This window comes from Salvelinus sp. IW2-2015, linkage group LG32, assembly GCF_002910315.2.
Source record: "Salvelinus sp. IW2-2015 linkage group LG32, ASM291031v2, whole genome shotgun sequence".
Classification (NCBI taxonomy): Eukaryota; Metazoa; Chordata; class Actinopteri; order Salmoniformes; family Salmonidae; genus Salvelinus; species Salvelinus sp. IW2-2015.
The window spans coordinates 451,927-474,155 of record NC_036871.1 but is presented as its reverse complement, the minus strand read 5'-3'; the positions used below and the strand labels follow the sequence as shown (position 1 = coordinate 474,155).

Below are 22,229 nucleotides of genomic sequence, written 5' to 3'. Positions count from 1 at the left end.
ATGTCCAATGCTCGTGTTTCTTGGCCCAAGCTAGTCTCTTCTTCTTAATGGTGTCCGTTAGTAGAGGTTTCTTTGCAGCAATTTGACCATGAAGGCCTGATTCTCTCTCTCACACACACACACACACACACTCCTCAATGTGTCTCTTACTTGAACTCTGAAGCATTTATTTGGGCTGCAATCTGAGATGTAGTTAACTTTCTAATGAATTAATCCTCTGCAGCAGAGGTAACTCTGGGTCTTCCTTTCCTGTGGCAGTCCCCATGAGAGCCAGTTTCATCATAGCTCTTGATGGTTTTTGCGACTGCACTTAAAGAAACTTTCAAAGTTCTTGAAGTTTTCCTGATTGACTGACCTTCATGTAATGAAGGACTGATGTTCCTCTCTGCTTATTTGAGCTGTTCTTGCCATAAGCGCGGCAGGTATTCTAGTGGTTAGAGCAGTAACCAAAAGGTTGCTGGATCGAATCCCCGAGCTGGCAAGGAAGAAATCTGTTGTTCTGCCCCTGAACAAGGCAGTTAACCCACTGTTCCCCGGTAGGCCGTCATTGTAAATAAGAATTTGTTCTTAACTGACTTGCCTAGTTAAATTAAGGTTAAATTAAAAAAAAAAAAATGATATGGACTTTTACCAAAATAGGCCTATCTTCTGTATACCACCCTACCTTGTCACAACACAACTGATTGGCTCAAACGCATTAAGAAGGAAAGAAATTCCCCCAAATTAACTTTTAGCTTTGCACACCTCTTAATTGAAATCCATTCCAGGTGACTACCTCGTGAAGCTGGTTGAGAGAATGCCAAGAGTGTRCAAAGCTGTCATCAAGGCAAAGGGTGGCTACTTTGAAGAATCTCAAATATAAAATATATATATATTTTTGTTTGCTACATGATTACATATGTGTTATTTCATGGTGTTGATGTCTTCACTATTATTCTACAATGTAGAAAACAGTAAAAATAAAGAAACTCTGGAATGAGTAGGTGTTCAAACTTTTGACTAGTATTGTATATGAAAAACACAAGCCCCTTAACCAAACCAACACAATAACACTCAATTATCATTAACAAACAAATCATCCACAGCATGATTTAAAAAAAAAACTTTACTTAAAGCCTGCAGGTATAATGCATTATGATGAAGTACGTTATAATACATTGTAAGACTTCTCATGAGCATGTTATAGCAGTCATTGACATGTTGTATACTGTATGTATCAGTCGTAACATCTCTTGTCTTTTACTATTCATAACATCTGTCAAATCACTATTATAATGTTGCCATGAACGTCTTGCGAAGGAGGGTTACCTTATGTTCCTACCAAATGTTCCCTGACCTGGTTGTTATCGAAAGATCCATTATGAAGAAAGACAATTGCTTCTTGGAATGCCTTCTGGATAAACAAAGGTTATTTTAATCCCCCACAAATCTCTCCCCAGTCTTTTGCAGTTTCACTCAAAGCTGGCACCGTATTCCCCCTAGGTCCCTGGTCAAAAGTAGTGCACTACATAGGGATTAGGGTGCCATTTGGGACGTACTATGGGCCGAGTCGTCGTCCATTAAGCTAACTAACTAACAGACATTCACAGGCTCCCCGCTTTCCTCTGTGCTTTAATGTGGCAGGTAATTGCCAGCTCCATAAGGACCGTCTTACAGGCCGGGCCTGGAAAGGTTGCCTGCTGACTGGCTTTTGATACACTGCATTAATGAAGTTTACGACTCTTGAGCCCCGGGGAGCCGTCAAGCTCCCTTGTGCCAGGAAAATAACTTTGCTTAGGTGTTAAAGTGACCTCGCTTTACCTGTATGATGAGAATGTATTGTATACCAGAAAGCGCCTCTGGGCTAGAAGTGTCAGGGAAGGGGCAGCTGGGAAATGCTTTTGCAGAAGTTTGTTTATGAGCTTTGAAGAGTGGTTTTGTCAAAGACCTGTTCGCAGTAATGATGGATTTTTTTTCTCCACTGCGACTTCTGTCTCTCTACTTTACTGGTGCGTAATCTGCCTCATCCGCCACCTTTTTGGAGCACCCACTTTAGTATTCAGATAATTAAAAAATGTGTCAATACAGAGCGACTGCCCCTAAAAATCAACTAATCCCTTTTGAAAATGGCCTATGTAGCATCAATATGAGTCGGAAACATTTATTCTAGTTTCAGAATTGACTACAAAGTGTAAATAGGATCATTTGAGTCATAAAGTCAGTCTCGTCTAAAACGGAGTTTGGAACCTTAGTGTGTCACGAGTACATTTTAAGGTTGGGTTTGGATTACAATGTTAACAAATCATGCCCCCTTTTGTCAAACTCCACATGCAAATTGCCCCTCAGCCCACCTCGTTCCCCTCATTAAGTGGGGCTCCGTTGTTTCATCGTCCCCGATATTTTCAAAGGATCGCTGCCATTTTTTAAAACTGAATAGCCCTGTACGGATTGTCCATGCAATGCATGCTTCCAGCAGGATGCACAGCCAACTGGTGTGCATGCCCTGCCGATGGAACCTATCATGCGGAAGGTGGTTGGAGTTCATTGGTCCCCAGTGGTGGTGAGTATACAGGTAGCTAGATCATGAATTGCTGGTTATGCGTCTGTATATTTTGATAATCAGTGTCACTCTCATAGCTGACGAGTGACGTTAGCTAGCTAGCTACCCTAACTATCTAGATAGGCTAACGTTAGCCAGCTAGGTAGCTAGCTCAGTACAACTCAGATTTGGCTTGGAAACACAAAAAGATTACAAAACAAGAAAATGATTAGTTGGAAAACCTTTTTTCATGATTGTGATGTCGCCAGATTGACTTTAGATACAGTATAACTCTACCCAGCCAACTAAGATTGAGGGGATCACCGTATTTGACCTATTTTAGCATTGCTAGCTATTTTTTTACGAACTTTGCTCTAACAGTAATGACAACATTGCTATCTCTAAAATGAATTTGACTACATCATAATATGGCAGTTTCCTATTAATTATATGTTATCCTATTTCCATGCCACTAAGGGCTCTATTCAATCCGTATCGTGGAAGTTCAGCTTTACAGCGTGATTTAAATTAGAAAGCAACGTTTCCGCTTTAGCGGAGGCTGCGTTCACGGTAAACGCTTCTCAATCAGAAATTACCTTTTACATTTTTATCGCGAAATATGTAATGCTTCATCTTTACAGATTGAATACAGCCCTAAATTTAGTGTATTTATACGAAACAGTCACATTAGCCTCTGAGGTGCAACCCCCATATCCAGGGCAAAAATAAATATTGGTTGCAGCTATGGTGGTACTAGCTAACTCGTGTCTGACTACAACAATGTACTAACTAGCAGCAACAAACTCGAGCCATCCCAGGGCCATAGCAAAACATGTCACAGCTGGTTGCATAGTATAATGGCGTCACCGGCCTGAATCTGGATCCAATCTGGAGCCAGTCAGCCTACATCTGTAAAGCATAGAATTAGCTTCCAAACAAGGTTGCGTTATTTCTCAAACTATGTTTATAATTGAGGGTTGATGACAGTCGTTGACCCCGTTTTTCTGTTAGACAAAGTGCATAGTTGGGTGCCAGACTGATCCCCTGGTCATGAACGGATACCGGGACCTACCAGAAGGAGTGACGGCGGGTATCATAACATGTCCAGCAATGTGATTGCAATGGTTTAGTGACCTCCAAAAATAATTTATTTCACTGTTCACTTGCCATTTCACAGCTTGTCAGGCAAGACCTCCGACTAAGTGTCATGCGACACAATTACCCTTGTGACACCACCTCGGTTGTTGCCAGAGTCTCCCTCGACTCTTATGAAAAGGACACGCCATCATGAGACCTTTGATATTGACCCGAGTTACTGCCCTGATGACAAACGGCTTCGACTACGACAGGTAGTGTATGTTATGTGAAAAATACCCGGCTGGATAAAATAGTAGGCTAATTCCCCAGCAAAGCAGATGCAACTAGTAGAGTCATTTTGGTTGTGAAGCGCATCATAAAAAAGCTTTTCCTTTCTTTAGAACAAAATGCCATTTACCACTTGGCTGTCTATATATCACCCTGTCACAGGTCCTCACAGTCAACACCACCTCATAAGATTGCCTGCTGCAGATGTCCCTTTTGCAGCAAAACATGCACCGTAGAGAAGACCAGAAAGGGGAACCTCATCAGCATCATCCAAACATGCCCTCACTGCATTCTATTTCACTTCACATGTTATGATATCTGAAGTGAAATAGGAAGGTGAATGCAGCGACCAGGTTGGTTCCACCAGGCTAATCATAGCCATCATTGATAATGTAATCAGTGGTGTGTGTCTGACCGACCTGTATCTTTGAGGAGCCAGGAGCTGATCTACGCAACTTTGCCCATCATTTCGGCCTCTGGCAAAGGCCTCACCTCCAGCCTCACCACTTGCCTGCTCACCTCCAGCCTCACCTCTTGCCTGCTCACCTCCAGGTCGTCGATAGGGAGAACAGAATTAGGTAGGTTTAGTCTGACCTGTTCAAACTTCAGCACAGTGCCTTCGGAAAGTATTCGGACCACTTGACTTTTTCCACATTTTGCTACTTTACAGCCTTATTCTGAAATTGATTTAAATAAAAATAATTCCTCAGCAATCTAAACACAATACCCCATAATGACAACATGAAAACAGGTTGATACAAATTTATAAAAAAAAAAACATTAATAACACAAGTATTCAGACCTTTTGCTATGAGACTTGAAATTGAGCTCAGGTGGTACATTCAAATTGATTGGACATGCTTTGGAAAGGCACACACCTGTCTGTATAAGGTCCCACAGTTGAGCAAGAATGTCTGACCAAAAACCAAGCCATATGAGGTCGAAGGAATTGTCCGTAGAGCTCCAAGATGGGATTGTGTCGAGGCACAGATCTGGGGAAGGGTACAAAAAAATGTCTGCAGTATTGAAGGTCCCCAAGAATACAGTGGCCTCCTTCCATTTTAAGAATGATGAAGTTTGGAACCACCAAGACTATTCCTAGAGCAGTCGGGAGACAAGGTCCTTGGTCAGTGTGGTGACCAAGAACCCGATGGTCACTCTGACAGAGCTCTAGAGTTTCTCTGTGGAGATGGGAGAACCTTCCAGAAGGACAACCATCCAACAATCAGGCCTTTATGGTAGAGTGGACAGACGGAAGCCACTCCTCAGTAAAAGGCACGTGACAGCCCACTTGGAGTTTGCCAAAAGGCACCTAAAGACTCTCAGACCATGACAAACAAGATTCTCTGGTCAGAAACCAAGATTGAACTATTTGGCCTGAATGCCAAGCGTCACGTCTGGAGGAAACCTGGCACCATCCCTACAGTGAAGCATGGTGGTGGCAGTATCATGCTGTGGGATGATGTTTTTCAGCGGCAGAGACTGGGAGACTCGTCAGGATTGAGGCAAAAAATGAACGGAGCAAAGTACAGAGAGATCCTTGATTAAAACCTGCTCCAGGGTGCTCAGGACCTTCGACTGGGGCAAAGGTTCACGTTCCAACAGGACAACGACACTAAGCACACAGCCAACACAAAGCAGGAGCGGCTTTGGGACAAGTCTCTGAATGTCCTTGAGTTGCCCAGCCAGAGCCCGGACTTGAACCCGATCAAACATCTCTGGAGGTACCTGAACATAGCTGTGCAGCAACGCTCCCTATCCAACCTGACCGAGCTTGAGAGGATTTGCCGGGAAGAATGGGAGAAACTCCCCAAATACAGGTGTGCCAAGCTTAATTAGCAAACAATTCTAAAAACCTTTTTTTGTTTTGTCATTATGGGATATTGTGTGTAGATTGATGAGAAAAAAACTACAATTGAATCCGTGTTAGAATAAGAACTTAACAAAACGTGAAAAAAAAAGTCAAAGGGTCTGAATACTTTCCGAAGGCGCGCTGTATGTTTGTGTCAGATATCACCAAGCCATAACTGCCATTGGTAATAGAACCGTGATCGTGTGTATGTGTTATGAGATGCAGCGAGACATGGCACTCAACACATCCACAAGGACGTGATTACTAATAATACTGTACAGCACAAATGTCCAGTAATGGCAACACCATTTTCATTCCATGTGTCACTGACAAACTCTGCCTAATATTTTCTACAGATGGACTGGAGATGCTTTTGCCGTAATTGGGAAGGTTGTATCTGAGCTGTTCAAACTTCAACACAGTACCTGTTTGTGTGTCAGATATGACCTATCCTAACTGCCATTGGTAAAAGAAACGTGACTGTGTGTATCTGTTCACGGAAACATGTATAGAGCCAGCACATGGAGACTTGCAAGATGATGTGATGAAGTCCTGAATGACAGAGAAAGGCATGATACTGAAGTCTCTAAACGGAGAGAGACCTGGCACTCGGCATTAAACTTTTACTGGACACAACTTTTACTTGTGTTGTCTTTTTTTAAATTATTGAATTGAATGGTATTAGTAAATATGGGGAGGGAGAAACCATATGTATTCTGCACCAGGATCAGGGAACTCCTGTTGTATATGGGACACCACACATGCAGGTATGACCACCATTTTTGTCAAGGTAGCCCCATTTATCACCAGACAAAATGCAGATAGGCACAGTATCTGTAACAGCTGGGAATGACAATGAAAGGCGCACATTGTTATATGAGCAGAACACTGCCTCTATGGTATTATGTATAGGGTTGATTATTCTACATGGATCTGTTGCTACATTTGAAAGTTATCAAAACAATTTAGTTTAGGATATCTACATACAGTTGAAGTCGGAAGTTTACACACACCTTAGCCAAATACATTTAAACTCACTTTCTCACAATTCCTGATATTTAATCCTAGTAAAAATTCCCTGTTTTTTAGGTCAGTTAGGATCACCACTTTATTTTAAGAATGTGAAATATCAATAATAGTAGCGAGAATGATTTATTTCAGCTTTTATTTCTTTCATCACATTCCCAGTGGGTCAGAAGTTTACATACACTATATTAGTATTTGGTAGCATTGCCTTTTAAATTGTTTAACTTGGGTCAAATGTTTTGGGTAGTCTTCCACAAGCTTCCCACAATAAGTTGGGTGAAGTTAGGCCCATTCCTCCTGACATAGCTGGTGTAACTGAGACAGGTTTGTAGGCCTCCTTGCTCGCACACACTTTTTCAGTTCTTCCCACATTTTCTATAGGATTGAGGTCAGGGCTTTTTGATTGCCACTCCAATACCTTCTTTGTTGTCCTTAAGCCATTTTGCCACAACTTTGGAAGTTTTCTTGGGTTTATTGTCCAATTGGAAGACCCATTTGCAACCAAGCTATAACTTCCTGACTGATGTCTTGATGTTGCTTCAATATATCCACATAATTTTCCTTTCTCATGATGCCATATATTTTGAAGTGCACCAGTCCCTCCTGCAGCAAAGCACCCCCACAACATGATGCTGCCACCCCCGTGCTTCACGGTTGGGATGGTGTTCTACGGCTTGCAAGCCTTCCCCCTCCAAACATAACAATGGGCATAATGGCCAAACAGTTCTATTTGTGTTTCATCAGACCAGAGGACATTTCTTCAAAAACTACAATCTTTGTCCCCATGTGCAGTTGCAAACCATAGTCTGGCTTTTTTATGGCTGTTTTGGAGCAGTGGCTTCTTCCTTGCTGAGCGGCCTTTCAGGTTATGTCGATATAGGACTCATTTTACTGTGGATATAGATACTTTTGTACCTGTTTCCTCCAGCATCGTCACAAGGTCCTTTGCTATTGTTCTGCGATTGATTTGCACTTTTCGCACCAAAGTATGTTCATCTCTAGGAGACAGAAGGCGTCTCCTTCCTGAGCGATATGATGGCTGCGTGGTCCCATGGTGTTTACTTGCGTAGTATTGTTTGTACAGGTTAACGTGGTACCTTCAGGTGTATGGAAATTGCTCCCAAGGTTGAACCAGACTTGTGGAGGTCTACAATTATTTTTGAGGTCTTTCCCATGATGTCAAGCAAAGAGGCACTGAGTTTGAAGGTAGGCCTTGAAATACATCCACAGGTACACCCCCAATTGACTGAAATTATGTCAATTAGCCTATCGGAAGCTTCTAAAGCCATGACATCCAACATTTTCTGGAATTTTCCAAGTTGTTTAAAGGCACAGTCAACTTAGTGTATGTAAACTTCTGACCCACTGGAGTTGTGATGGTATATTAATTTGTCTGTAAACAATTGTTGGGAAAATTACTTTTGTCATGCACACTGTAGATGTCCTAACCGACTTGCCAAAACTGTTGTTTGTTTAACAAGAACTTCGTGGAGTGGTTGAAAAACGAGTTTTAATGACTCCAACCTAAGTGTATGTAAACTTCCGACTTCAACTGTAAATTCAACAATTGCATTCTTCTCATGTTACTCTCTAGGCTACTGTCTTATTCATTGCTTAGATGTTACTTTCTTGCAAACAAATGTCATCACCTATCATTTTTTAAACCCCAATACAATACGCTGATATTAGTTCATTTATGGGTTGTGGACTAGTCTTTGTGGAACAGCATGCTTATACTGTATTTTTCAAGCATGGGCTATAGCCAGGAGAGCATGGGTATAGATCAGTTTTGTTTTAGGGAACTCACTTTCCTTGGCATATTTGAGGGTTGGGTTTTGAGTTAGTAAGGTCCATTAACATGTGGCTTTTAGTTTTTGGAAATGATCTCTCTCTGAACACACACTGACTTGTAAAGTTAGTTTAATGTTGGATATCTCTATGGGTCTAGTTACGTAATGGACCATATTTTCACATTTCAGGCAGTTCCGTATTTGTTTTTCTGCTGCTCATAAACACAAAAAAATTGAGTCTTGGGGTGTGGTACGATGTGGATGTGTTACTGCAGACAGTATCGAGTTAGCAGCTGCTGACTGTGATCAGGAGGGATTTCTGTCTAGAACATGTCTACAACTTAATCTTCAGCAAGCTGTTAAACAGTGTGTAGCTTGTGCTTTATTTATGCCCAAAATCACTAGATAGTTCCATCTTTGTGTTTGTTTGTCAATGACGGTAGTTAGTAGTAGCTAGCGGGCACATTGAGAAGCCAGGCCACGTTAGCTAAGTCACAGATGAGTAGCAGAGTGTGTCCTTCTGTACAATTTGTTTTGTTTTACAACTTTTTCACTGAGTGTGGGTGTGTCTCAGTGTTTCATAGCGAGTCAAGTTCCAAAACAGGTTGCAGCAGGACACAAGATGCTCGCTAATGGGTTTTTGAATTTGAGTATTGACAACTGGCAGTTGGGATGTAAGTGCGCATAGTCTCAATTATATTTTTTCCCAAAACAAACATTGGCAGACTTGCGTGATCACAATCAAGCAAATCAGGAAGTGGTCACTCCATGAAGGGCTTAGGGGTCAAGTGTTCGTTCAACATGACATGGTGACGTGTTGTCTTATGTAAACAAGACAACACGTCATAATGGGAAGGTCTGTCCCACTGTCTGGAGATTCTGCTGCCACGATTGGATAGAGTGCAATCAGTTCATCATTACAATCCCGTGTTAGTGGGCAAATCAGCATGATTGTAATCCAAAACTTAACCATTGTGTATAGTGCCTTCAGAAAGTATTCCCACCTGTTGAATTTTTTTGTCCCTCTACACACAATACCCCATAATGTCAAAATATATTTTTTATTTTGACAAATTAATAAAAAATGTGAAGCTGAAATGTCTTGAATCAATGCGTATTCAACCCTTTTGTTATGGCAAACCTAAATAAGTTCAGGAATAGACATTTGCTAAACAAGTCACACAAGTTGCATGGACTTACTCTTTGTGCAATAATAGTTTTTAACATGATTTTTGAATGACTACCTCATCTCTGTACCTGACACACACAATTATCTGTAAGGTCCCTCAGTCGAGCATTGAATTTCAAACACAGATTCACCCACAGAGACCAGGGAGGTTTTAGAATGCCTCGCAAAGAGCCCCTATTGGTAGATTAGAAAAATACATTGAATATACCTTTGAGCATGGTGAAGTTACTAATTACACTTTGGATTGTATTAATACACCCAGTCACTACAAAGATAGATGTCCTTCCTAAATCAGTTGCCGGAAAGGAAGGAAACTGCTCAGATTTCACTGAGGCCAATGGTGACATTAAAACAGTTAGAGTTTAATGGTTGTGATAGGAGAGAACTGAGGATGGATCAACAACACTGTAGGTACTCCAACATCCTGTACAGAATAAAAATATTCCAAAACATGCATCCTGCAACAAGGCACTAAAGTAATACAGCAGAAAATGTGGCAAAGCAATTCACTTTTTGTCCTGAATACAAAGTGTTATGTTTGGGACAAATGCAACACATTACTGAGTACAACTCTACATATTTTCAAGCATAGTGGTGGCTGCGTCATGTTTTGGGTATGCTTGTCATCGGCAAGGACTAGGTTTTTTTGTGGGGGATAAAAAGAAACAATGGAGCTAATCACAGGCAAAATCCTAGTGGTTGTCTGAATTCTAGCAGACACTGAGAGAGGAATTCACCTTTCAGCAGGACAATTACCTTAAACACAAGGCCAAAACTATGTTGCAGTTGCTTACCTTGAAGACAGTGAATGTTCCTGAATGGCCAAGTTGCATTTTTGACTTAAATCTACTTGAAAATATATGGCAAGACTTAAATGGTTGTCTAGCAATGATCAACAACCAATTTGACAGAGCTTGAAGAATTTTGAAAAGTACAATGGGCAAATGTTGCACAATCCAGGTGTGGAAAGCTCTTAGACTCACAGCTGTAATCGCTGCCAAAGGTGCTTCCACTCTGGGGTGTAAATACTTATGTAAATTAGATATTTCTGTATAGCATTTCCAATAAATTTGCTAAAGTTTCTAAAAACATGTTTTCACTTATGGTTTATTGTGTGTGTTTGTGTGTCTAGATGGGTGAGGACCCCCCCCCGCCCCCCCAATTTAATCCGTTTTGAATTCGGGCTGTAACACAACAATGTGGAATAAGTCTAGGGGTATGAATACTTTCTGTAGGCACTGTGACGACATTAGTTACAAAACTCAGTTTTGGAATCTACTCACTATCACCAAAATAATGCTACTTACACTTTTTTGTAAATTTTGTCACTGGAATGAATGTTTCTAACTAATATCGACGATACATTTTCAACCAAATAAGTAGTTTTTTTCTTATGAGACCTGTAAAACACCCTAGCTCTGACATTTCTCTGAAGATGGACAATGGCCTCGTACTGGCCATGAATGTGAATTGAACACACACACACACACACACTTGGGCATGAGCATACATGTACACACACGCATTCAATCTCTTTTTCTTTCTCACTCTCAAACATTCTCTTTTTTCTTTCTTGCACACGCGCGCACACACTTTGTCGCCTGTCACTGAGTTATTGGTTAATGCTGATATTTCAACTGAGTGATGTTAATACTAATTTGCGTTAATTAAAACTTGTTACCCTATTCCATTCTATTTTGTAGCTTTCTACCTTTTAGGTCAAGATCCAGCATGTAGGGACAGTTGCCAAACAAACAATCAAGGCAAAATTGAGTTACCCATATTAATGATGCGTGGTAATTTATAGTGTAGTGATATGGTTTATTGACGCAATGTTGGGATCGGATGATAATCATAATTTATGTTTTATTGTTGTGCTATCACCTGTTGTGTGTTCTTTTTAAATGTGTATGTTTTGTGTTCCAGGTGTGTGTGGCTGCTGTGGACCCCTGAGGCCCAGGTACAAACGCCTGGTTGATAACATCTTCCCAGAGGACCCCAAAGTGAGTATTTTACCTCTGTTACAAGATGCATTTGACAAGACATTTGAATGACATTACTTCGACAACACATCTTTGGTTTATAGACATTTTGTTTCAAATGTAAATCCTTTCCCGTAGCTTTTCCCGAGACTGAGTGGAAATGCCCTCAAAGTAGCATACACGACTGCCAAACAAACATTTCGGGAAGCGTAGGTTATAATTTTGTCGTCACGGAACAAAAGAGTGTGTGACCTCAAATCTCATTTGACTTATCCAAATGATTTCCTTTTAGTTTCCAGCCGTCTTTCAAAAATCTAAACTTGCCTATGACGCGTAAATGGCAGACACCATCTCATTATCATAATTAAATCTCATTATTTAAAAAATTGCCTACAGCCCTAAACTGTCATGATGAACAATGGTCATCATCAGCTGACAGACCACTATTAACACATCTAGCCCTAACCATTGCACTCTAACAGTTTATCATAGCGATAACAAGCCATTTACTAAATAGCTGTCACTACAACCAACTTGATAACACAAATAGGATTATGTAGTAGTGCATGCATCCAAGTCCATTGTTACCCCAGTGCTTAGCTTGCTTTGGAGACCCTGTGTCACTGTTATGATGAGAAATTTGCCTCAAGTTCAAACACCATTTTTGGTCAAAAGTAGTGCACTATGTAGGGAATAGGGTGCTCTTTAGGACATTGCCCATAATTGGCCTGCCATAACGCGGCACGTAACAAATCTATTTGTGTGACATCGCTTTTGATAACCTTGGCACGACAACTTATTAACAGCTGTTTGAATCCTTGACCCTGTTTAATTAGAAAAGCAAAGTGTGTGTGTGTGTAGTATGCGGAATCACATACACAGGGGAGTCTCTTTTCGTTTTCTCTCACACACTGTGTCTGTCTCTTAATCTCAAGGGCCTTTAGTGTAAGCAAACAGGTGCAGGGGGAATCAGAATGCTCAAATGGTCGCGACATTGTCAAATGAATTATCACTCAGAGCAGGTGCTGGAAATACTCTGGCGACAGTCATTTTTTTCTTCCTCCCCCTTGTGTAAAATGTGTAGGCTATACAGCGAAGTCTCTCTGTTTTGTAGATGTATCAGATACAATTTTTTAACACTTTCAATTAAGTACATACGTATAATGCTTTATAATTCCATTAATAATGCGTTATCACACTGACTATAACCGTCCATAATAACTCAGAAGTGGTTATGAAACTAAGTGTAAATATAAGACTATAGTGCATAATGTATTATTGTCTGAAAACCGACAAAATAGTACACACGTTAGGCCCTATAATACACTATTACATAAAGTCAAAGGTTTATAAAGCACTTTGTGTTTAAGTAAAGCCTGATCATCTTCTTGCCTGATGACTCACCCGGAATTGAGTTCCTCTGCTCTATCGATTGCTACGTACAGTCGGGTCTGAAACTGCCATCCTAGAAGTCATTTTTGTGACTTCAAAAGGAGGTGTGTTATACAAAACAAATGCGTCAGTAACTGGATAGTCTCTAACAAATCTAACCAATCAAAGTTGATAACGTCATCATGTAGGCCGGCCCTGGCCCAACCTATTTCTTTCTGGGACCAATCAGAACGGTCAGAATGTGTTCGTGTTCTAGAAATCGTCGGGGAGGGAGGCAAATCCAGACTCATCGTGGAAAAGGAATGTCAGTTTGCCGGAACGATGTGGATGGGTAGCCAGGCAAATCATTTTCCACAATAGAAAGAAAAATGCATGAGCGTTAGCTACATTTGACATTTTATTTGACAGTGTCAACGGGCATTTTAAGTGAAGCTGTACATGCAACTCATAAATGACGTTATACATATGTACTTCACAGAAAGTGTTACACAAAATGGTTTCACTTTATTGTGCTCTTCCTCTCCTTTCGATTCACTATAGTAATAGTTCAGAACTTGGTTGGAATATTGAACAGAGTAAAAACTCAAACGGTTGACAAGAAAATGCTCAAACCAAGTTTAGTCACCCACTGGGTCAAATGGCTGCAAAGACGAAGCATGATTGACACAAGCACATATATTTATAACCTCCTACTAGGCGGGGTCAACTCCTTGCACATCTAGTCAGCCAATACATCTCTGTTGCTAGGCAGGAACTTAATTGGTTCCTCTCACTGGTGTAGTCATGACCCTGCCTGATGCTAGAACCTTCGTGGGTGTGGAAGTGAATGTTTTTGAGATAGAACTGTAGTAGGAGGATCGTTGCATTGGGCCCCTCTGGCCCCCCTCCCCCGGGTTTCTTTTCACTTCATCTGTTGACTTGACCTCGAGCCGAATTCCTCGCTCCTCCCTGGTTCCGCAGCTGGCCTGCCTTATCGGAGACTAACTGCAGTATCTTGAATAGACCAACACATAATTGGAGGACACAGGATGTAATCTTTACTTGTCGTTTATTAGGAACTGATTTACACGACTATCTATGATGGAGATCAATAACCAACTAACTTTCTCTATTGCTCATAGAACAGTTACCAACCTAGGACCAGTGATAGCGACGCCTATTGTTTAGATGAGCCAGCATCATTTATCACTCTATAACACTAACTATTGCCCTTCACCTCCCTCCTTGGAAACATGGGACATAATATGAACTTTCTGCACTTCCCCTTGTCTCACTCAGTAACTTTCCATACACCAAGTTCCTATTCACCCTTCATTGACCCCAACATAATCATTCCTTATACATGTAAAGTAATCAATACGTTCTAGTGGTGTACTATTAATACATATATTTCAGGCTAGAATCTAACACAGGGTCAGGGTCAATTCCACGTGAGCTCAGTCATTTCATGAAGGGAATTCCCAGTCAATTAGTTGAATATGAATTCATTTCAGGAATTGACCCAGTTAAAATGTAATGGACCATATTCCATTACTATATTATGAAGTATGTGCATAGTTAGGGTTGCAAAGGGAGAGCATGTTACTGGTTAATGTCAAAATTGACTAGTAAACTACCATATTGTTGGGAATTTTAAAGGATTTTAGGTAACATTCATAACATGTCAAATATATGAAATAATAACAAGATGTTTTAATATGAAAAAAATTATTACAAAGCTGTAATAAAAATAACCAATCAATTAAGTGAATACCGCTGGTGTTTTTAATTTGAGGGTTTCGGTGTGGAATATCCTTATGTTTTTACACGCTTTGATTTATTTAATCTCAATATGTCTTTGTTGTAAATGTTTTGGGGCCAAACTGGTGACAGTTCTTAAAGGCAATAGTTGGAAGGGTTGCAGAGTTAATAGCAAATTATATCATTGTTGATTAGACGCTTTAAAAAATTAATTAGGCTATTTTCTCTTGAACCTAATGGTCTATCAGCTAGAAAGTCATGTAAATATGGACACGGATATACAGATTGAGGAATTTTATTTTATTTTATATAAATGTTTTAAATCAAGTATAAATTACCAAAGTTTCCATAGATTGCCATACTTGTATTACAAAAATGACATTTACAGTAACTTTGGTAAATTATCTGTAGTTTTGCAACCCTATGCATAGTGTACATTAGTGTACAATGTTATCATTGTAATGGGCTTGGAGGACATCATGTCATACAAACACACACACACACACACACACCCACACAGTATGTGTGGGATGGAGAATACATACTGATAGGGAGAAAGCAAGGAGACAGTGAATGTGATTTGCCATAAAGGATGCATCCCAAGTGGTACTCTATTCCCTTTATAGTGCACTACTTTTGAGCAGAGCACTATGCGACCCTTGCCAAAAGAAGTGCACTATATTGGGAATAGGGTCTTTTTTGGGATGCATACAGAGCGTCAGGAGATCACAAGTTTAATGAAGACCCTTCCCTCTACATCAGAGACAGACATCCATCTGAACACGCGTGTTCCAGCGCGTGACAGCGTTTAACGATATCTTATCTTCTGTGATTTACCTCTGAACCTTGATTAACACCTCAACTCTCAAACACTCTCTTCTCTCCCGTCCCCCGTCTGACCCTGACGTTAGCGGCTATATGATTTAAATTCAAGGACAACACTCCATAACTTCCACCGCCCACACATCGGGTTGACGTACAGTACCAGTCAAAGGTTTGGACACACCTACTCATTCCAGGGTTTTTCTTCATTTTTATTATTTTCTACATTGTAGAATAATAGTGAAGACATCAACACTATGAAATAACACATATGGAATCATGTAGTAACCAAGAAAGTGTTCATTTAAACACATTTTATTTTTGAGATTCTTCAAAGTAGCCACCCTTTGCCTTGAGGACAGCTTTGCAGACTCTTGGCATTCTCTCAACCAGCTTCATGAGGTTTGTCACCTGGAATGCATTTCAATTATCAGGTGTGCTTTGTTAAAAGTTAATTGGTGGAATTTCTTTCCTTAATGCGTTTGAGCCAATCAGTTGTGTTGTGACAAGGTAGGGGTGGTATACAGAAGATAGCCTTGTTTTGGTAAAAGACCAAGTCCATATTATGGCAAGAACAGCTCAAATAATCAAAGATAAACGACAGCCCATCATTACTTTAAGACATGAAGGTCAGTCAATCCGGAAAATTTCAACAACTTTGAAAGTTTCTTCAAGTGCAGTCGCAAAAACCATCAAGCGCTATGATTAAACTGGCTCTCATGAGGACCGCCACAGGAAAGGAAGATCCAAAGTTACCTCTGCTGCAGAGGATATGTTCATTAGAGTTACCAGCCTCAGAAATTGCAGCCCAAATAAATGCTAAACAAATTTCAAGTAACAGACACATCTCAACATCAACTGTTCAGAAGAGACTGCATGAATTTTATTTTATTTTTTTATTTCACCTTTATTTAACCAGGTAGGCTAGTTGAGAACAAGTTCTCATTTGCAACTGCGACCTGGCCAAGATAAAGCATAGCAGTGTGAACAGACAACACAGAGTTACACATGGAGTAAACAATAAACAAGTCAATAACATGGTAGAAAAAAAAAAGAGAATCTATATACAATGTGTGCAAAAGGCATGAGGTAGGCAATAAATCGAATAATTACAATTTAGCAGATTAACACTGGAGTGATAAATCATCAGATGATCATGTGCAAGAAGAGATACTGGTGTGCAAAAGAGCAGAAAAGTAAATAAATAAAAGCAGTATGGGGGGTGAGGTAGGTAAATTGGGTGGTAGTTTACAGATGGACTATGTACAGCTGCAGCGATCGGTTAGCTGCTCGGATAGCAGATTTTTAAAGTTGTTGAGGGAGATAAAAAGTTCTCAACTTCAGAGATTTTTGCAATTCGTTCCAGTCGCAGGCAGCAGAGAACTGGAAGGAAAGGCGTCCAAATGAGGTTTTGGCTTTAGGGATGATCAGTGAGATACACCTGCTGGAGCGCGTGTTGCAGGTGGGTGTAGCCATCGTGACCAGTAACTGAGATAAGGCGGCACTTTACCTAGCATAGCCTTGTAGATGACCTGGAGCCAGTGGGTCTGACGACGAACATGTAGCGAGGCCACCGACTAGGGCATACAGGTCGCAGTGGTGGTCGTATAAGGTGCTTTAGTAACAAAAAACGAATGGCACTGTGATAAACTGCATCCAGTTTGCTGAGTAGAGTATTGGAAGCTATTTTGTAGATGACATCGCCGAAGTCGAGGATCGGTAGGATATCGTAGTTTTACTAGGGTAAGTTTGTGCGGCGTGAGTGAAGGAGGCTTTGTTGCGGAATAGAAAGCCGATTCTTGCTTTGATTTTGGATTGGAGATGTTTGATATGAGTCTGGAAGGAGAGTTTGCAGTCTAGCCAGACACCTAGGACTTATAGATGTCCACATATTCTAGGTCGGAACCGTCCAGGGTGGTGATGCTAGTCGGGCGTGCGGGTGCAGGCAGCGAGCGGTTGAAAAGCATGCATTTGGTTTTACTAGCGTTTAAGAGCAGTTGGAGCCACGGAAGGAATGTTGTATGGCATTGAAGCTCGTTTGGAGGTTAGATAGTACAGTGTCCAAGGAAGGGCCGGAAGTATATAGAATGGTGTCGTCTGCGTAGAGGTGGATCAGGGAATCGCCCGCAGCAAGAGCAACATCATTGATGTATACAGAGAAAAAGAGTCGCCCGAGAATTGAACCCTGTGGTACCCCCATAGAGACTGCCAGAGGACCGGACAACATGCCTCCTTTGACACACTGAACTCTGTCTGCAAAGTAGTTGGTGAACCAGGCAAGGCAGTCATTAGGAAACCGAGCTACTGAGTCTGCCGATAAGAATATGGGTGATTGACAGAGTCGAAAGCCTTGGCCAGTCGATGAAGACGGCTGCACAGTAATGTCTTTTATCGATGGCGGTTTGATATCGTTTAGTACCTGAGCTGCGTGGCTGAGGTGCCACCATGAACCGGCTCGGGAACCGGATTGCACAGCGGAGAAGGTACGGTGGGATTCGAGATGGTCAGTGATCTGTTTGTTGCTTTGGCTTTCGAAGACCTTAGATAGGCAGGGCAGGATGGATATAGGTCTGTAACAGTTTGGGTCCAGGGTGTCTCCCCCTTTGAAGAGGGGGATGACCGCGGCAGCTTTCCAATCCTTGGGGATCTCAGATGATACGAAGGAGAGGTTGAACAGGCTGGTGATAGGGGGTGCGACAATGGCGGCGGACAGTTTCAGAAATAGGGGTCCAGATTGTCAAGCCCAGCTGATTTGTATGGGTCCAGGTTTTTCCAGCTCTTTCAGAACATCTGCTATCTGGATTTGGGTAAAGGAGAAGCTGGGAGGCTTGGAGTAGCACGGAGGGGACGGGGCTGTTGGCAAGGTTGGAGTCGCCAGGAGGAAGGCATGGCCAGCCATTGAGAAATGCTTGTTGAAGTCTTCGATTATCACGGTTTTATCGGTGGTGACCGTGTACCTAGCCTCAGTGCAGTGGGCAGCTGGGAGGAGGTGCTCTTGTTCTCCATGGACTTTACAGTATCCCAGAACTTTTTGGAGTTAGAGCTACAGGATGCAAATTTCTGCTTGAAAAAGCTGGCCTTTGCTCTCCTGACTGACTGCGTGTATTGGTCCTGACTTCCCTAACAGTTGGCATATCGCGGGGGCTCTTCGATGCTATTGCAGTTCGCCACAGGATGTTTTTGTGCTGGTCGAGGGCAGTCAGGTCTGGAGTGAACCAGGGGCTATATCTGTTCTTGGTTCTGCATTTTTTGAACGGAGCATGCTTGTCTAATATGGTGAGGAAGTAACATTTAAAGAATGACCAGGCATCCTCAACTGACGGGATGAGGTCAATATCCTTCCAGGGAACCCGGGCCAGGTCGATTAATCAGGCCTTCATGGTCGAATTGCTGCAAAGAAACCAGTACTAAAGGACACCAATAATAAGAAGAGACTTGCTTGGTCCAAGAAACACGAGCAATGGACATTAGACCAGTGGAAATCTGTCCTTTGGGCTGATAAATCCAAATGGGAAATTTTTGGTTCCATCTGCCGTGTCTTTGTGAGAGGTGTGATTGTGTGGGGGTGCTTTACTGGTGACACTGTCTGTGATTTATTTAGAATTCAAGGCACACTTAACCAGCATGGCTACCACAGCATTCTGCAGCAATACGCCATCCCATCTGGTTTGCGCTTAGTCCCACTATCATTTCTATTTCAACAGGACAATGACCCAACACACCTCCAGGCTGCTTAAGGGCTACTTGACCAAGAAGGAGAGTGATGGAGTGCTGCATCAGATGACCTGGCCCCCACAATCACCCGACCTCAACCCAATTGAGATGATTTGGGATGAGTTGGACCGCAGAGTGAAGGAATAGCAACCAACAAGTGTTCAGCATATGTGGGAACTCATTCAAGACTGTTGGAAAATCATTCCAGGTGAAGCTGGTTTAGAGAATGCAAAAATTGTGCAAAGGGTGGCAACTTTGAAGAATCTAAAATATATTTAAATTTGTTTTACACTTTTTTGCTTACTGCATGATTCCATGTATTTCATAGTTTTGATGTCTTCACTATAATTCCTCAATGTAGAAAATAGTACAATTACAGAGAAACCCTTGAATGAGTAGGTGTGTCCAAACATTTGACTGGTACTTTATGTGAATTACAATTTGAAATTGAATTTATGGGCATTTTCAGTGTTGTTGAATTGGACATTTCTCATGAATTGAAAGGTCATTTTCAATTCCCTGTCTAATTCAAGTGCTGATTGGGCTAGAATGATTTTAAAGATGGCAAAATCTGCTTTTCGAACTGCCTTTCCTGAAAATGACTTGCCCACCCACCCTTATGGTATTACTACAGCTCTGAATTCCGATTCTCCACTCTTCTTCCTGATTTGTTCACTCCGCTCATGGATTTCAATTGCTGTAAGCTTAAGCTAGAGGGAGTTTCCACCCTATATCTTACACTTTTCCATTCCTTTGAAATCCATGAGGGGGACTGAACAAGTGCATTATGTTCAATTTGGCCGTAAAACAACAATACTTCTCCTTTTACCTCAGTTTCTGACAATGTTCCTACGTTTGGTGCTTCTGTAACCCCTTGTGTACTACTCTTTCAGGATGGCCTGTCCAAGTCAGACATGGAGAAGCTCACCTTCTACGCGGTTTCAGCCCCGGAGAAGTTGGACAGGATTGGGGCCTACCTGGCGGAGCGACTGAGCCGAGATGTGGTCCGCCACCGCTACGGGTAAGTGACCTTTGAGTGACCATTGACCTTGAAACAACCCCTACCCCAATAAACGAATCAACTGTCTTCTTGTGGCCTCTTCAAGTAATAATTATTTTCATTTACATTAAGTATATTGGGTATTTCCAAACTTTTACATCAACAAATAACCTTCAATTCATTACAATTTCATATCTTATCAAAATTAAGACAACCAACATATACATTCACTCAATAAGAATACATTTTCCAAATGGTCTTTCTAAAAACAATGGTATATTGTCCTTCTAATGCAGGGAAAAGGACACCAATAATTAATGCAGGGAGACTTAAATCCGTTTTACTTCTACCAGCATGTTAAATGTGCAACCAGAGGGGAAAACTCTAGACCACCTTTACTCCACACACAGAGATGTGTACAAAGCTATCCCTCGCCCTCTATTTGGATAATCTGACCATAATTATACAAGCCAAAAGTAAAGCAGGAAGCACCAGTGACTCGCTCAATACAGTAGTGGTCAGATGACTCCGATGCTAAGCTACAGGACTGTTTTGCTAGCACAGACTGGAACATGTTCCGGCATTCTTCCGATGGCATTGAGGGGTACACCACATCAGTCACTGGCTTCATCAATAAGTGCATCGATGACATCGTCCCCACAGTGACCATACTTACTTACCCCAACCAGAAGCCATGGATTACAGGCAACATCCGCACTGCGCTAAAGGGTAGAGCTGCAGCTTTCAAGTAACTGGACTCTAACCCGGACGGTTATAAGAAATCCCGCTATGCCCTGCAACGAACAATCAAACAGGCGTCAATACAGGACTAAGATTGAATCATACTATTGTGGCAGGGCTTGCAAACTACTTCAGACTACAAAGGGAAGCACAGCCGCGAGCTGCCCAGTGACACGAGCCTACCAGTCGAGTTAAATGATTCTATGGTCGCTTCGAGGCAAGCAACACTGAGGCATGCATCAGAGCATCAGCTGTACGACTGTGTGATCACGCTCTCCATAGCCGATGTGAGTAAGACCTTTTAAACAGGTCAACATTCACAAGGCCAGATGGATTACCAGACGTGCACTCCGAGCATGTGCTGACCAACTGGCAAGTGCCTTCACTGACCTGTAGCACTCATGTCTGTAGCCTTGAAGTGCTTTGAAAGGCTGGTCATGGCTCACATCAACACCATTATCCCAGAAACCCTAGACCCACTCCAATTTGCATACCGGCCCAACAGATCCACAGATAATGCAATCTCTGTTGCACTCCACACTACCCTTTCACACCTGGACAAATGGAACACCTACGTGAGAGTGCTATTCATTGACTACTGCTCAGTATTCAGCACCGTAGCTTAGTGATGCGCTTTGAGGGCACTAAGGACCCTAGACTTCCTGATGGGCCGCCCCCAAGTAGTAAGAGTAGGTAACAACACATCTGCCACATTGATCCTCAACATGGTGGCCCCTCATGGGTAAGTGCTCAGTTCCCTCCTGTTCTCCCTGTTTACCCAGGAATGACTCCAACACCATCATTAAGTTTGCCGACGACACAGCGGTGGTAGGCCTGATCACCGACAACGGTGAGACAGCCTATAGGGAGGAGGTCAGAGACCTGGTGCCAGGAGAACAACCTGTCCCTCAATGTAATCAAGACAAAGGAGATGATTGTGGACTCCAGGAAAAGGAGGACCGAGCGTGCCCCCATTCTCATCGATGGGGTTGCAGTGGAGCAGGTTGAGAGCTTCAAGTTCCTTGGTGTCCACATCAACAACAAACTAGAATGGTCCAAACACACCAAGACAGTCGTGAAGAGGGCACGGCAAAGCCT

General features: G+C 41.9%; 1 protein-coding gene across 3 annotated transcripts in view; it reads left to right on the top strand.

The window, feature by feature from the left end:
- Positions 1-22,229, top strand: part of efr3a (EFR3 homolog A (S. cerevisiae)) — a 219,733-nt gene that overhangs the window by 44,453 nt on the left and 153,051 nt on the right. For all 3 annotated transcript variants that reach the window (XM_023976991.2, XM_023976989.2, XM_023976990.2), the window contains exons 3-4: positions 11,667-11,743; positions 20,284-20,411. In XM_023976991.2, the coding sequence (XP_023832759.1) occupies positions 11,667-11,743; positions 20,284-20,411 (205 nt within the window). The remainder of the gene's footprint in view (positions 1-11,666; positions 11,744-20,283; positions 20,412-22,229) is intronic.